This window comes from Peromyscus eremicus, chromosome 6 (assembly GCF_949786415.1).
Source record: "Peromyscus eremicus chromosome 6, PerEre_H2_v1, whole genome shotgun sequence".
NCBI classification, from domain to species: Eukaryota; Metazoa; Chordata; class Mammalia; order Rodentia; family Cricetidae; genus Peromyscus; species Peromyscus eremicus.
The window spans coordinates 60,315,401-60,331,216 of NC_081421.1; the positions used below are offsets into that span (position 1 = coordinate 60,315,401).

Here is a 15,816-nt window from a genome sequence, read left to right on the forward strand (position 1 = left end):
ACTATATACATAATAAATAAAATCTTAAATTATTTAAAAAAAAAAAAAGAAAGAAATGCTTAATGATATGCAATTGAAAGTCATTTCTGCCCCCTCTCTGGCAAGGACACAATCTTTTTCCAGGTGATAATGATTCCCTTGTCTAGCTCAACTGTGTGGTTCACATCTGGTGCTCATAGCAATTCTTTTGGGGGGACTCTAACAAGAAAAAAAAAATGATCTCAGAGTGAATAATGCAACCAGTGCTATCCTGCACACTCCATTGATAGCCCTGTTTTTCCCCCAAGGATTCAGGCCACACTCAGAAGCCTGTGGACAGTGGTGCTCCCCATGCTGTGGTTCTTCACGATTTCCCAGCAGGTAAGGACGTAAATAATAAGCTGATGGAGCCCTGCGATACCCTGTCAAGCCTTCCTTCCTCGTTGTCTGTGCCTGTAGAATCCTGACTGTGGATATCGTCTCATCCATCAACTCTGCCTTCAGGAAGGCACCGTGCACCCAGTCATGCCAGAAGGCTTAGCTGGAAAGCCATCCTTTGAGAGGGATGGGGGTCCCCCATACAAAGGAAAAATGGCCATTGCTTTCCAGTTACAAACTTTAACTCTGTGATGAAGTTATAGCTCAAAACAGCATCTTTCAGGGGCTCAGGCTAGAATATTTACTTGTTTAGCATTGTGATGAAGTTAATTCTAATTTAATAAAATGGGCTTTTAAAAAAGATTTTTTTAATGTGTCTCACCCACCACTTACCTAGGAGATCAAAATATTAGATTTTTGTAATCATTTTAAGTTATCCTTCCTAGCCAAGGCTGCTAATTTTTTAAAAAACTGTTTACAACTTACTTATATTTACTTAACAGGCTGGTTTTTATTTTAGTGCAGATAAATTTTCTTCCTGAAGAGCTGTAGTACTCCCTTAGTTAATATCTGAAGTTGGAATGGCTTTTCAGGGTGACTGGGAATAATGGTCAGTGTATCATGCCATGTCTATAAAGGCCTTTCAGTATTAAATGTGTTTTCAGCAAGAGGCTTACATTGGCACAGAGGGAACCACTGGCCAGGACAATGGTGGTTTTAAAAACGGTTTCCCTTGGTGGATATATCTAATCTGGTCTTAGAAAAGAGACCCTCTAATGTCAAATTTTTTAAATAAAATGTTATGCAAAAAAATAATTTGATCCGTGTAATCTAGTCTGTCTTAGGATCAGTAGAATATAGGGCCGCTGTGGACAGATCTAAAAGCTGCTTTGTTCTACGCCTTTAGTCACGTGTGCGGCTGGGGTAATTCATCGTGTGTCACTAATTCTGTATTACAGAGCAGGCAGATGATCTGAGTCTCACATCTGGAGAAATTGTTTATCTTCTCGAAAAAATCGATGCAGAATGGTACAGAGGGAAATGTAGAAACCAGACTGGCGTCTTTCCTGCCAATTACGTCAAAGTTATTGTAAGTGGGTTCTGTGTATTTTATTTGGCCACAGATGCAGTGGTTCAGTGAGACTCACAGGTGAGAAAGGGGAACTATAAGTCGTGAGTTCCTCTTTTCTATCTTCTCTTGATCATTGCCATTTGGACATTTTTAAAATAAATCTTTTCCCCACACAGACTGGCTCTGTCAGCAATCAGTTATGGAAGAGATAAGGATTCACAGGGCCCTACCCCTTGCTGCTAGAGTCTGGGGGGGTGGGGGTGGATCATTATCTTCAGTCGTGTGTCCACTGCTGAGCCCACCATGCTCCGATGAAGGATGATCAGTGGGTAGATCATTTATCCTTGGAGGGTTCTGAAGCACTTACGGATGTATGTTAATTCTTCAATGAACACGAGTTTAGTGCTATTAGGCAGTTCTGAAGGGGTGTTCTGTGGTCCTGAGGTACCATGTCAGTCTGAGGGTACCAAGGCACTTTCACTGGAGGGAGTGGTCCACTAATGGTTTTTCACATAATATTTTCAAGTCTGGTTGGAGAAAATGATATTATTGAAGCATCAAAATTGTAGGGCGTAGCTGGGTGGTGGTGGCTCACGCCTTTAATCCCAGCACTCGGAAGGCAGAGCCAGGTGGATCTCGTGAGTTCAAGGCCAGCCTGGGCTACAGAGTGAGTTCCAGGAAAGGCGCAAAGCTACACAGAGAAACCCTGTCTCGAAAAACAAAACAAAAAACAAAAACAAAAACAAAAAAAATTGTAGGGCGCCTATAGCTTAACTTTGTGAACACACTCCAGCATGTTGACGGTTTTCATGCCAAGCCTCAGTAACTGTGAAACATAGGGACAAAACAAGATTGCTCCTTGAATACTTGTGTTAATGAGAAAAATATGACTCACTCCTTGATATAACCTATTGATACTATGAAATACCAATGCTAGCTTAAAAGTTAACAGCTTATTTTGAAGGGGGAAAAAATGATAATTTTCCATTACATCAGAAACTTCAAAAAGTGTAACAGAAAATCTGTATTTTTCAAATAGAGAAGAGTTTGAGTCTCTTGGATTATGAAATGTAGATCTTCAAAACTGCCCAGTGTCGATGTGGCCTGGTTCTTTGGAGAAATCTAACCACATTCCCTAAATTAATATTAAGAGTGATGTTAGTTTTAGCACTCTCCATTTTTCTTCTGCTCAGTGTAACGGGGCTTTAAAAAGCACAATTACCACACTGCAATCAATCACACCCAGTCGGCCACATTATTGGTATAAATGTTATTCCTAAGCCCACAAGTTTAAAAAGTTGTTTTAAAACATCAAACTTAGAGAATTTATTTAGAAGGGCGTTGATCTAATATAGACCTCACAGTCTTAAGTAGCTTTTCACTGCATGCGTATGGCCGAGAGTTTTCCTCCAGCCCAGCTCTGCTATTTACTGAAGTGCCTGGCGCTTAGTGGACACTCATTTAGTACGTACTGCTTTCTTCCTACCCTGTTGGTAGTGAAGGGGGAAAGTCCCCTTCAATATAGAGAGAATCCACAAATGTGATCAATCGCCTCATTTGGGGACCAGGAAGTGTTGCCAAATCCTGCTCTTCGTTTGAACAGGGCAACAGCTTCATGACCTCATGGCTGATGGCCGAAGGCTACCCTCGGAGAGAATGTAGAGAATTCTCAGGGATAGAATGATGTTAATGTGCTCACGGCCGCAGGGTGATTGGTTGCTTAAGGAAGACTACATCAGAAGCTGTTCTCCCTCCACCCCTTTGGGACAGGGTCTCACTACTGTAGCAGAGGCTAGCCTCCACCTCATGATCCTCCTGCCTCAGCCTCCTGTGTGCTGGTGTTGCAAGAGTGTTTTAGACAGGGTCTCACTACTGTAGCAGAGGCTAGCCTCCACCTCATGATCCTCCTGCCTCAGCCTCCTGTGTGCTGGTGTTGCAAGAGTGTTTTAGACAGGGTCTTACTACTGTAGCAGAGGCTAGCCTCCACCTCATGATCCTCCTGCCTCAGCCTCCTGTGTGCTGGTGTTGCAAGAGTGTTTTAGACAGGGTCTTACTACTGTAGCAGAGGCTAGCCTCCACCTCATGATCCTCCTGCCTCAGCCTCCTGTGTGCTGGTGTTACAAGAGTGTTTTAGACAGGGTCTTACTACTGTAGCAGAGGCTAGCCTCCACCTCATGATCCTCCTGCCTCAGCCTCCTGTGTGCTAGTGTTATAGGAGTGTGTCGCCACATCCAGCTGAACCTGTACATTTTTTCCAAAACTCACTTTTGGTTTTCTTAGTGTTCAGCAACTATACCTCCAATCCATTCAACAGCTAGCTTCCCTGTTGAATTGTAATCATGCATTTCCTAATTACTTGATGTTAAATTTATCTCAACCAAATTATGAAAAAAAAGCAAGTGTTGCCCTGATTTTGTCTTTCCTAGGTTGATATTCCAGAAGGAAGAGGTGGAAAAAGAGAATCATTTTCGTCTCACTGTGCTAAGTAAGTTGGGTCTGTGTGCTTTTGTACAAAATAAAAAGGAGGAAGAAATGAAGGATTTCTAAGCTTAATCATTTCCATTGCATGATTAGCCAGATTCTCAGTGTCTTCAATTCTGAGGAAATTTTATTTGCTTAGCATGTGATAGTGAGAGGCTGGAGACATGGCTCAGTGGTTAGGATGCATCCTGTGCCTGTAGAGGACCCAAGTTCAATTCCCAGCACCCACATTAGGTAGCTTACAAATCACCCAACTCCAGTTCTAGGGGATCTGGTGCCCTCTGCTGGCCTCTGAGGTGTGTGCATGCACATCCACACCATTTAGAGGGGGGGCAGAGGGAAAAGAAAGAGAGAGAGGGAAGGAAGGAGAGAAGGAGAGCCTGGAAAAATGGTGCATCGATTAAGAGCAACTTACAGAGGACCTGGGTTTAGCACCCACATGTGGCTCACAACCATCTGTAACTCCAGTTCCAGGAGATCCAGTGCTTTCTTCTGACCTCTGTGGGTACCAGGCATACGTGTGGTGCACATATATACTTCAGGCAAAACATTCATACGCATAATGAATAAAAAAAGAAAACTGTTAAAAAAGAAACACATTTAAAAGTCCATGCAGCAGGCTGATAGAAGCCAGCTTAAGCAGCCTTCCATGCAGGCCTGGGGACAGTGACCAAGCAGTCTCACGGAACTTGCCCTGGCCTGGCTGTAACCTGCAGAGATGATCTTGTCATCAGTGAGTTTTTAGTGTGGCTTCCTGGTGTTTGTTAACAGCTTTTCTAGAAACTTCAACTGTTTTCCTCATGAAAAATATGTCTATCTTATAGAACTATGAATCCTACAAAAAATAGCCAGGTGAGGCCAGGGCCCGGCTCAGTGGCCAAATGCTTGCCTAGCAGTGTATACAGCTCTGGGTTCGAATCCCACCTATGAAACTAAGAAACTGCACCCTGGTAGACATCTTGTAGTGTTTTGTTTTTAAGGACTAGACAAAAGTGAGAGAAGAGTTAAGCTGCGGCCTCCTCCTGTGTGTTCCTGTGTTCATGAGACCTTTCCAGGGATTTATGTGCCTTTTAGGCCTCGTCGTTACTCTTGTGTGATTTAAAGCCCCGCCACAATGCAGCTTTATATTCTAGTAAAATGAGCAAATTAGTACAATTCACTACCTGGTGAAGACTGTAAACCTGTCTGTGAATAGGTCAGGCATAAGGAGGCGTTCCCAGGGGACTGGAGACAATAAATGCAAAGGTTATCACAAATAGGAAAACTTTCGGGGCCACGGCATCCAGTCATTGGTACTTCAGGCTGCATTTCTACTCTGAACAACAGATACCCCCCGGGCAGGCTGAGTTTAAACAGGCTTGAACAGCCATTGATCTACTGACCCAGCTTCGATCAGAATTTGAATTCAGCAAGGGCCAGCCTTTCTGTTACAGGCAGTTGTTTTCTTGTTAGATTTCTGCTGCTGACCCTTGCTTTCTGAGGCCTCAAATCAAAGGTCTGGTATTAAATCGAGCCTTCTACGGACCAAGCTCTCTCTCCGCTTGCCTCTTATTTTTCCATCAAAACTGCAGATCACTAAAGGGTGTTCCAGTCTCAGGAACGCAGCCTTCTTAGAGGCGGTACACAATCCTTGCAGAGCAACCACATGGATGGAAGATGGCGCGCTTTGCCAACTTTCTGTTTTCCTCAGCCTTCTAACTTATTAGGCTCCTTTGGACCTTCAGCTCGCTGGTGCAGCGAGTGCAGAGTGAGCGTCCCCTCTGCCTGGCAGATGCTCCTCTCCTACTGTCCTCATTCTTAAGCAAGACTTTGATGTCTTGCCCTGAGATTCTCAGGGGGAGTACTCCCAATCCCAGCGTGTTCGTGATTGAAAGGGTTCAGACTGGGCCATGCATGACTTTGGCACAAAGACACAGACACATGGAGTCTGGGGAGATTCTGTAATTAAATAAAAACTGACCAAAAGGCAGATGTGCAGTGTAGACTACCAGTCAGTCAGCTGCTGGTCTGGAATGACGCTTGAAGTCTCTACCCTTGAGCCTGGCCCTTCTGTGTGAAGAGCTTCCCTATCTAGAAATTAGCCTTGTCGTTTAGACATTTTTAGATGTATTTTCGTGGAAGTTTTTTTCATAGAGCAAATATACCTTGTTCCAAAATAAACAGGATATTTATTGAAAGACTGAAGCAAGTTGAAAAGCTTTTTTAAAGTTACTACTAGAGAACACTTTATTCTGGTTTTTGTTGTGGTTTGGTTTTGGTTTTGGTTTGGTTGTTTGTTTTTCGAGCAGAGTTTCTCTGTGTAGCCTTGGCTGTCCTGGGGTTCCCTCTGTAGATCAGGCTCGTCTCAGACTCACAGAGGCCTGCCCCTGCCTCCCGAGTGCCAGGATTAAAGGCACGCACTGCCACAGCTGCCACCACCCGGTCACTTTTTTCTGTCTTGAGAAGTGTTTCTGAGCCAGCAGGTGGTGGTGCACACCTTGAATCTACAGAGTGAGTTCCAAGACAGCCAACGCTACACAGAGAAACCCTGTCTCAAAAAAATAAAAACAAAAGCAAACAAAAAGTGTTGCTTAATGATAGCTTGAAAGTAAAGCCAATTAGGGTCTTCATTGTTCTGTTAATGCTCATAAGTTTAACCCGTACCCATATTCTTCTTTGTCCAGAGGCCCACGATGTGTTGCCCGGTTTGAATATATCGGAGACCAGAAGGATGAGTTAAGTTTCTCAGAGGGAGAAGTAATTATTCTCAAGGAGTATGTGAATGAGGAATGGGCCAGAGGAGAGATTCGAGACCGAACTGGGATTTTCCCCCTTAACTTTGTGGAACTTGTTGAGGATCATCCCACATCTGGTGCAAATATTTTAAGTGAGTATGGAGAATATGCGTGCTTATTGTGTCCTTGTCTAATTCAAATGAACCAGTGACTAATAACACTTAAGACGCTTAATAATCCATATTGTATTCATAGGTAGAAGGAAAACTTACTTTGAATGGAAATTTATGTCGGAAACTGGTTTTATTTATTGTTTTAGGTAGTTAGCAATGGCTGAGAAATGACTAAGACTTTTAGACAGTGGATTGTACAGTTAATTGTGAGTCCTGGTCTACAGTTAAATAAACAGTCCCAGGAAGCTGACACCTAAAGAGACTGGTCTGGAATCCCAGGCTCCACACTCTTACCCCACCAACAATTTTCCTCTAAAACTATATAGTCTTTTCGTCTGACTTTTTTTTTTTTTTTTTAATGTAGACACAAAGGTGCCACCAAAGACCAAAAACGAAAACCCTGGCTCGAATTCTCAGGTAGGCTGCTTGACTGAACAACTGTAGTTATTCGCATCTAAACCCTGGGAGAACTGATACTCAATTATTGAGAGAAAACAGTATGAGACCACTTTTCTTGTTATATAGTGAACATTTGCAGTAGATGGGATGGTTGGTATAATACTGTACAGACAATTCTTGGGAAGCCGTGCAGACTCTGATAGGAAGTGAGAAAACAGGCACTATGCCTTTTGGTCTCTCCTTCCCCTTCTTCCTCCCAAATAGTCCCCATGTCTGTTTTCATGTCACATGTGCTCCATGCCATGCTCTCTTCTGTGTAGAGGGGTGTTGAGTTAGGGTCTGTGTAGCCCAGGCTGGCCTTGAACGCCTTATCATCCTGCCTCTACCTCCCAAGTGCTGATAACACAAGCATGCACAACCACGTCTGGTGCCCTCTCTCTCTCCTCTCTCCCTAAAACTCTTCTTCCTCTCTCATGGTCTTCATTCCAGTTTCATGACCTACACACACACACACACACACACACACACACACACACACACACACGTAGCTAGAGTTTTCCTGCCTGGCCCATAGTCAGGACAAATCTCTCTCACCTGCCAGTCCCACAGCCGCTCAGACCCGACCAAGTAAACACAGAGACTTATATTGCTTACAAACTGTATGGCCGTGGTGGGCTTGTTGCTAACTGTTCTTATAGCTTAAATTAATCCATTTCTATAAATCTATACCTTGCCACGTGGCTTGTGGCTTACCGGCATCTTCACATGCTGCTTGTCATGGTGGCAGCTGGCAGTGTCTCTGACTCAGCCTTCCACTTCCCAGAATTCTCTTCTCTGCTTGTCCCGCCTATTCTTCCTGCCTGGCTACTGGCCAATCAGTGTTTTATTTACTAACCAATCACAGCAACATATTTGACATACAGAACATCCCACAGCACACACACTATTAGACAGTTTGTTTGGGTTGGGTTTTTTGTTTATTTTTCCTTTTTTTATTTTTTTTTATTTTTTTTTTTTGGTTTGTGCTTTGTTTTGAGACAGAATCTCATTCTGTAGCCCAAGCTGGCCTCAAATATATGGCAGTTCTCCTGCCTCCGCTTCCCAAGTGTTGGGATTACAGGTGTGAGCCACCAAACCTAGCAGGTAAGGGGTTTTTATTTTTTTTATGCTTTTGGTTTTTGTTTTGGTCGAGCAGTTACTGAGAAGGGAAGTAGAAAGTGTTCCACCGTAGAAAGTGTTCTCTCTGTGTCCCATCACTTGACTCTCACAGCAACCCTTAAATGAAACCGAATCTCAGAGAAGCCTGGTGTCACACAGGAAATGGCAGGGCCAGATCTGGAACCCTTGCCTGCCTGGCTACACGGTCTTTGCTCTTGACCTGTACCCTCCACTGCCTGTTAGAGGTTCTGAAACCTGGAGCTCCCATCCAGCTTGGAAGAGCTGCCTCTTCACAGGGCAGAACCTTCCTCTAATGCACTGGGAAAGCTGAAGACATGGCTTTGCTATGTAGACAGACAGGCTTCAAACTCTAGAGAGATCAATCAGCCTGCTTCTGCCTCCTAGGGACTGGGATTAAAGGTGTGTACCACTGTGCCTGATGGATAAGTATTCTTTTTTAAAAAACTTTCTTTTTCATTTTATCTTTTATTTGAGTGGGTATTTGTGTTGTATGTATTCTGTGCATCATGACCATGCAGTGCCATGGGAGACCAAAACAGGGAGGCATCAGATCCCCTGAAACTGGAGTCCCAGAGGATTGTGAGGCACCATTGAGTGCTGGGAACCAATCCCGGGTCCTCTGGAAGAGCAGCAGTGCTCTTAAGCTCCCGGCCATCTCTCCAGCCCCACGTGTTCTCCGAGAGAGAGTGTGTGTGTGTGTGTGTGTGTGTGTGTGTGTGTGTGTGCGTGCGCGCGCGTGTGTGTGCAGGAACCTGTGGAGGCAAGAAGAGAATGTCTTATCCTCTGGAACTTGAGTGACAGGCAGTTTTAAGCTGTCGTGTGGGTGCTGGGAACCAAACCTAAGTCCTCTGCAATGCTGAGCCATGTCTCCAGCACCACAGAAGATGTTCTCAATGGAGAATTAGACAGAAGTCGCCTATCTTCTTGTGATCTTAGAATAGATCACAAGAGAAACGTTTCTGCTTAAATATTGCATGTTCCTTAAAAGTAGCAAAACCACAAATTCCGTCACACTTGTCACTTAAAATTATACTTTAAGAAAAAAGCTACTGGAAATTTATTCCTAAAACTTGACAGTAACATAAAATATTAGATAATTTGAAGAAAACTTCAGGTTTTGAACTCTTATAATACCTTTGCTCTTTTGTATACTTATCTATTTATTTGAGTATGTTTACACATGCATGTGAATGCCCTCAGAGGCCAGCAAGGGTGTTAGATCCCCCTTGTGTTAGAGTTACAGATGGTTGTGAACTGCCTGACATGGGTCCTAGAGAACTGAACTCTGGGCTTCTAGGAAAGAAGCATGTGCTCTTAACCACTGAGCCATCCCACCAGCCCCCATGACTCCTTAGCTTTTATTCCTCATCATCTTTGAAGCCTTGGGATAAACCCTCACGTTCCTTACCAGACTCCCGCTTTGAAACAGGAGAGCAGCATTTCTGGAGAGTGGTGCAAGGCTCTTCACAGCTTCACAGCAGAGACCAGCGAGGACCTGTCCTTCAAACGTGGAGACCGGATCCTGATCCTTGAGCGGTTAGACTCGGACTGGTACCGGGGCCGACTGCATGACAGGGAAGGCATCTTCCCGGCAGTGTTTGTGCAGCCCTGCCCAGGTACGGCAGCTGCTGAGGTGACTTACTCTTCAAGGGCCCCAGGCTTAAACAGTATATATTCCGTTACCTCTGATCACGTTTGGCTTCAGTTTCTTACCCACATCGGGAGGAGATGACCAATAAAGTCACTCCCACACTTCTATGTCAGCTATGTGGAGGGAAAAAGATACAGATATCGCTAAATAATGGCAGACTTTGACTAATAGACTTTGGACAATTCTTTTCCTGCTAAGTGAACATCCTTTTTTTTTAATTTTTATTTTATTTTATTTTATTTTTTGCAAGGTAAATAAATTCAAAACTAATTGAAAATATTTAAAGAGTGACAAGACAGGTTCTTAGGATGTTTGTGTTTTGTGTGATTGTCTTCCCGCGTATTTGAGATTCTTGTGTCTTTGCAGCTGAGGCAAAAAATATGGCTACCACAGTATTGAAGGGGAGGAAGGTCAAGGCCCTGTATGATTTCCTCGGGGAAAACGAAGATGAACTCTCTTTCAAGGTCAGGCTGTGTATCTTTTTATACCTCATTACCACTACACACTTTGCAATGCACATGTGAATGGAATGTTGATCGTTACCTAAGAATGAAGAGCTCTCAGACCCTAATTGTTAGGTAAGGGAAGAGAGTGGACAGAGCTGGGCATGGTAACACAGTCCTGTAATTCCAGTTCTCAGGAGGCAGATTGTAGAAGGATCATAGATTTGAGGCTAGCTTGAACCTTGTCCAAAGTGGGGGGTGGGGGGTGGGGAGTGGAGAGGGGTATCTAGAACGAGTGAATAAGGCCTGATTAAGGCCTGGTAGTTTGCATCATCAACATCATTTAAGGACTGAGGGAAAACCTTAGCTGAGGAATCTCGGCCTTCAAACAATCCCTGTAGCTTGGTTTTATAATATCAGATCTCGATATAGGAGTTTTCATTAAGACTGTTTTCCTCAGCCCTCCCAGCCTGCTGCTAACATCTGGATGGAAAAGTCCGACAGCTTTGGCTACTGTCTGCCACAGTAGTCTGATAAGAGCTGTTCTTGTCCACAAAGACACCCACCAGTGCTTTGGGAAACAGCCCCAAAATGCTGAGCTGAATTTTGGAGATTTTTGTAAAGAATATCCAAATATAACCCTGATCTTCCTTACCAAAAAAAGTGTCTCTTATTTTCCCTGATGTGGAAATGAAGTATGTTTCTACTGAGCCGTGGTCAGAGGAAAGCATCCGGGCAGAGAGAGCTTTGGGACTGCACTGTGGGAGACTGTTGTAGTTGGTGCTGCCAAACAGCTGTGGCACAGTGGTAAAGTCTCCGTCTTTGAAGGCATTCCATCACAAGCAAAGAGTGAAAGCCTCCGGAAGCGGAGGGCTAAGACGAGACCCAGAACGGAGAACTGCCCAAACAAAGGTTTCACTCGTCCACACAGAGTGAGCAAGAGAGGGTGCTAGCCAGCCGCGCAGGGCTGCCGGAGAGGTGGCCGTGAAGTTGCTAACTCCTACTTTGTGATAGTTCCTTTATTCCAAGACTGTTCTTCTAGATTAAAATATCATTTCTACTATAAAATATTGTTAACAAACGTCAGGCATCTCTAAGTTAGTGACTTTAATCTTTTTCTGATGCCTTGATCCACACACTCCTTAAGTTTGGAAACTGATGTCTTGCTCATTCTCAGCCTTGCAAATCTGCAGCTCAAGATTTATTCCTTTTCTCCAGATAAGATGTTGTTGCAGGTGAAGAATCTGAATTCAAACTTTTGGGGTGTTATGGCTTTCATTTATGTCGAGTCATAGAATCCACAGCATACCACACCAAGAACAGGTTGTTTTCACGAATAAGGGGCTTGTAAGTCAAATAGTTGTGGAGGTTTTTGTTTTTGTTTTTGTTTTTGTTTTTGTTTTTGCTGAGGGACTCTTTAAATAAGAAGTAACTTGTTTGTAACAAATTTTGAATAGCCAAAATTTTACATATTTAAGCAAAGCAGAACAGATAAATGACATCTGATAGTCTCCATGTTTTCAGTCCGTTCTCCATAAAGGAAAGGCTTTAATCAAATAAGTTCTGCAGACAGCTGTGTAGTAGTGCTCCAAAGAAGTCTATTTATCCTGGTAAAGGTATTTTTTGAAGTAGCTAGGGTCATCTTTGACCGTGGCAGAACTTTAAAGCCAGGCTCTACGAAGTTACTGGACACCATAAGGAACAAAATCCTATGTCTTCGTCTGACAAAGGAAGGATAATTTTCACACGTGCAGGACACACTAGCACTGTGGCTAACACAGATGTGGAGAAAGCAGTGTTCTGTGTCACGGCAAAGCACGTAAGATGGGCCTGGACGAAAATGGATGCTGAGGCTAGGGAGGGATGGAATGAGCCACACGTTAGAGGGAAACACTGTCAGGAGCAAGAATTAAAACAGTGTAATATATATGCTCAGGCTGATACAAAGCAGCTTTACAGTAACTTTCCACTGTGAACTGCGGTGGCCTCGTAGCCTCTTGTTAAGAATATGGGCCCTAGAATACCCTGAGGTTTGAATTCTGGCTCTACACTAATTGTATGTGCAATCCTGACAAGTTACGTGACGTCTGAGCTTCAGATTCTTCACCTATGAAACAAGGAAATTAGAGCTGGGGAGGTAGTCAGTGGGTAAGGCACTTGCTGCATGTGTCAGGATCGGGATTCAGGTGCCCGGGAGCCACGTAAATGCCAGGAGGTCAGGGCAATCTGGTGGAGACAGGGACCCCCAACGCAAGCTGGCTAGCTATACTAGCTGAATCACTGAGTTCTGAGTTCAAGTAAGGGACCTTACCTCGGTATATAAGGTAGAGAATGACTAAGGGAGACACTTGGCATCAACCTCTGGCTTCCACATGTATATACACACACATGCACAGGCACTTGTACACACACACACACACACACACACACACACACACATACACACACACACACACACACACACACACACACACACTAAAAATATCTCTCTAAAATGAGGATACTAATAGTACTCATCTCTAGAAGTACAGCTGTTTAAATAAGTTCATCTTCTGTAAGGAACGGACTAGGACAAAGCACACAGGGAGCATATGGCTCACTCTTTCATCTGTAGTCCTTACGGAAGCATGACTGTCAGTTTGTCCTTCTTTGATGGCCCTCATGAGTAGCAAAGCTGCGCTCTCTGTCTCTCTCTGTTGGCTTACTTGTCTTCCCACTCTAGAGTGAGTCTGTTATTTACTTCACTATACCTGTATTACCAAGAACAGTGTCTTCCACGTAGTAGGTATTCTGTTAACCCTTGTTAGGTGAAAATATGTATGCTTGTGTGTGTATAGCTGATACTGTTATTGATTAAAGAGCGATTCAGATTAGGGATTGTGAACATAAGCAGGAAACAGTACGCAGCAAGGCTGACAGTGGTGGGGGATTGAGTTTACTTTGAGAAAAAGAGGCCTGCAAGCAAATGTCATCATTAGGTATACATCATCTGTGTGGCTTATCATTTAATCCTCTTCTGCAAATCAAGATAAATGAGTTCTATAAAGAGAAGATTATTCATGCCGCTCCAGGTAGGCTACGCTCTGTGCTTATACCCTGCAGAAACCAATAATGATTTCTAACTCCTGTCTTCTTCCAGGCTGGAGATGTAATAACAGAGCTGGAGCCCGTGGATGATGACTGGATGAGTGGAGAGCTCATGGGAAGATCTGGAATATTTCCCAAAAACTACGTTCAGTTTCTACAAGTCAGCTGAAGGTGAAGCTTGGCTGTTCCTTTCCACGAGCACTCACTTGAACATTCACTTTGACTATCAGATATTTTGCACTATTTTTTTAACAGAAAGAGAAGTATCTGAGATGTATGTGGTACACTAGGATTTCTGAGAGCGGAAGACGTGTAGGTTTTATAGTTTAGCTTCGTTCGTAGTGGGAAGGTGTACGTGAACCGTGAGTGAGGAAGTCAGCAGGGAAACGTTAGTGGGGATGGCAGGCGGATGCACACGTCCCCTGGGGAATCATCTGGTGATGGCAGCCAGCGTGGGGAGGCTGACGAGCAGGAACTATACTCGTACCCCTCTCCCCATCAGTTAACCATGCTTCTTCATTTTCTACTTTAGTTTAAAGAGAGGACGTTTGACATTCTACATGCTGTAACTATCAGGACATGGATGGTAATCTGAATTTTGTTTTTGATATTCAAATGAACTCTAACAGCTTGAGCACATTAGTCTTAGTCCCAGGGCAAAGTCTTGCTTCAGGACAGAACGTTTGGTAACTAGTGGAGCATTTACAGGCAGGTGGGGAAATAAGCTCATGTTCCCCCAAATGCTCCTTGTGTTTCCCAGCATTTGTCCAGGGACTTGAAGGGGTCAAAACAACCAAAACCATCCCTGAGATGCCTTGCTAATACAACTAACCCTCCCACAGACATGCCACGCTTATCTATCTCTTCGTCCGTGTCTACTTTATGTTAACAGGGTTACTATAAAGCACACTTTCTGAATCTGCAATCATTCCTTTGACAATTACTGGTACCCAAAGGAAAACTCATTTTCTTTGCATTACCCCAGTAATACATAAAAGCTGTGTCATGTTATAGTAGTACATATGAATCATGGATAGTATCGTAGAGTACAGAGCAAACGGCAAGATGAAAAACAGTACCAAGGCCTCGTAGCTCATTTCTTCTCAATGTAATCAGAAGGAAAAATAATTTAAGAGGACTGAAGACTGGTGCGGCCCCCCACCCCCACCCCCAGCTCATCTCTGCAGTTATTGGAGTAAACACAAGAACCACTTTCCTGCTGACCAGGGTAACACGTTCTGAGCTTAAAAAGTGGTTCTTGCGTGACTGAATCAATTACAGTTTACAAACTAAAGCCAAATGGATTGAAGACAATCTTCCCGACGGATCAGTGGGTTAACGTTTCACTGGAAATGTGAGACACTTCCCAACAAGGTTCGTGGCTTTCTTCTGTTTTTGAGAAGAGTTCCATGTGCTGGACCACGTCTTAGTTTGTGTGTTTTTCCCATTCTCTGAAAAGCTAGGCAACTGCTGATTACCCAAACACTTGGCTTCTGTAAGGAAGTAATATTTACTTTGTCTTTGACTAAATTTTCTATTCCTGGCATTTGGTTTTGGAATTTAGGACCTGGAGTTTCTACTACATTTTGGGTGAAGAGTGTATAGGGAAAATTCTTATCAGTTTTCACTGAAATTAATATCATGAGACTAGGATGACTTAAAGTGTTATCCAAACTCAATTCTCATTTGTAGCCAGCTGTACAAGAGAAAGAAGGGGTCAAGAGTGTGGAGTGGGGCATGAAGTATCTTTGACTGTGAGATTTCAACATCTAATAGTAAAAATTCTGAAAAACCTATCTCTATTGAAGAAAAAAATTCCTCTTAAATATTGGCCTTCTGTAAGCAGAATGATAAGTGCAATAGTTGTGTATCTCCTTGACACTATAATAAACTGAACTGAACTTCTCAATTCCTTATCTCAGGCTGTACTGCATGTTTGGAATGTAGATGGTATCTTCCTTATCCTTGTATCTCCAGTCCTTTGCACAGGTGGGTGAGGTGGCTCTTTGCTAGGCAGGTTTGCTGGACAGACAGATGGACGGCTTTCACAGGCAACAGCACTATCTTGTGTCTACTCAGTACCTTTCCTCTTTGTTGACAGAAATATACATTGAAACAAATTCGGTTTTTTGTCATTTCACTATACCATGTTCTGTTTTGCTTGGTATTTATTTCTCTCTCAACTAATAGAAAGCAAAATGTAGCTGTGGGGTTTCCATAGGTACTTTCTTATTATATGTATTGATTGAAGTCAAGGCAA

The 15,816-nt window shown here is 43.4% G+C and overlaps 1 protein-coding gene across 5 annotated transcripts in view; it reads left to right on the plus strand.

The window, feature by feature from the left end:
- Sh3d19 (SH3 domain containing 19) overlaps positions 1-15,473 on the plus strand; it is a 91,253-nt gene extending 75,780 nt beyond the window's left edge. For 2 of the 5 annotated variants that reach the window (XM_059265559.1, XM_059265561.1), the window contains exons 15-22: positions 288-360; positions 1,317-1,447; positions 3,856-3,914; positions 6,574-6,776; positions 7,162-7,214; positions 9,787-9,991; positions 10,393-10,490; positions 13,609-15,473. In XM_059265559.1, coding sequence (XP_059121542.1) covers positions 288-360; positions 1,317-1,447; positions 3,856-3,914; positions 6,574-6,776; positions 7,162-7,214; positions 9,787-9,991; positions 10,393-10,490; positions 13,609-13,725 — 939 coding nt within the window. In that variant the 3' untranslated portion in view covers positions 13,726-15,473. The remainder of the gene's footprint in view (positions 1-287; positions 361-1,316; positions 1,448-3,855; positions 3,915-6,573; positions 6,777-7,161; positions 7,215-9,786; positions 9,992-10,392; positions 10,491-13,608) is intronic. The other 3 variants (XM_059265562.1, XM_059265563.1, XM_059265560.1) reach the window with 2 other exon arrangements.
- The last annotated feature ends 343 nt before the right edge of the window (positions 15,474-15,816 follow it).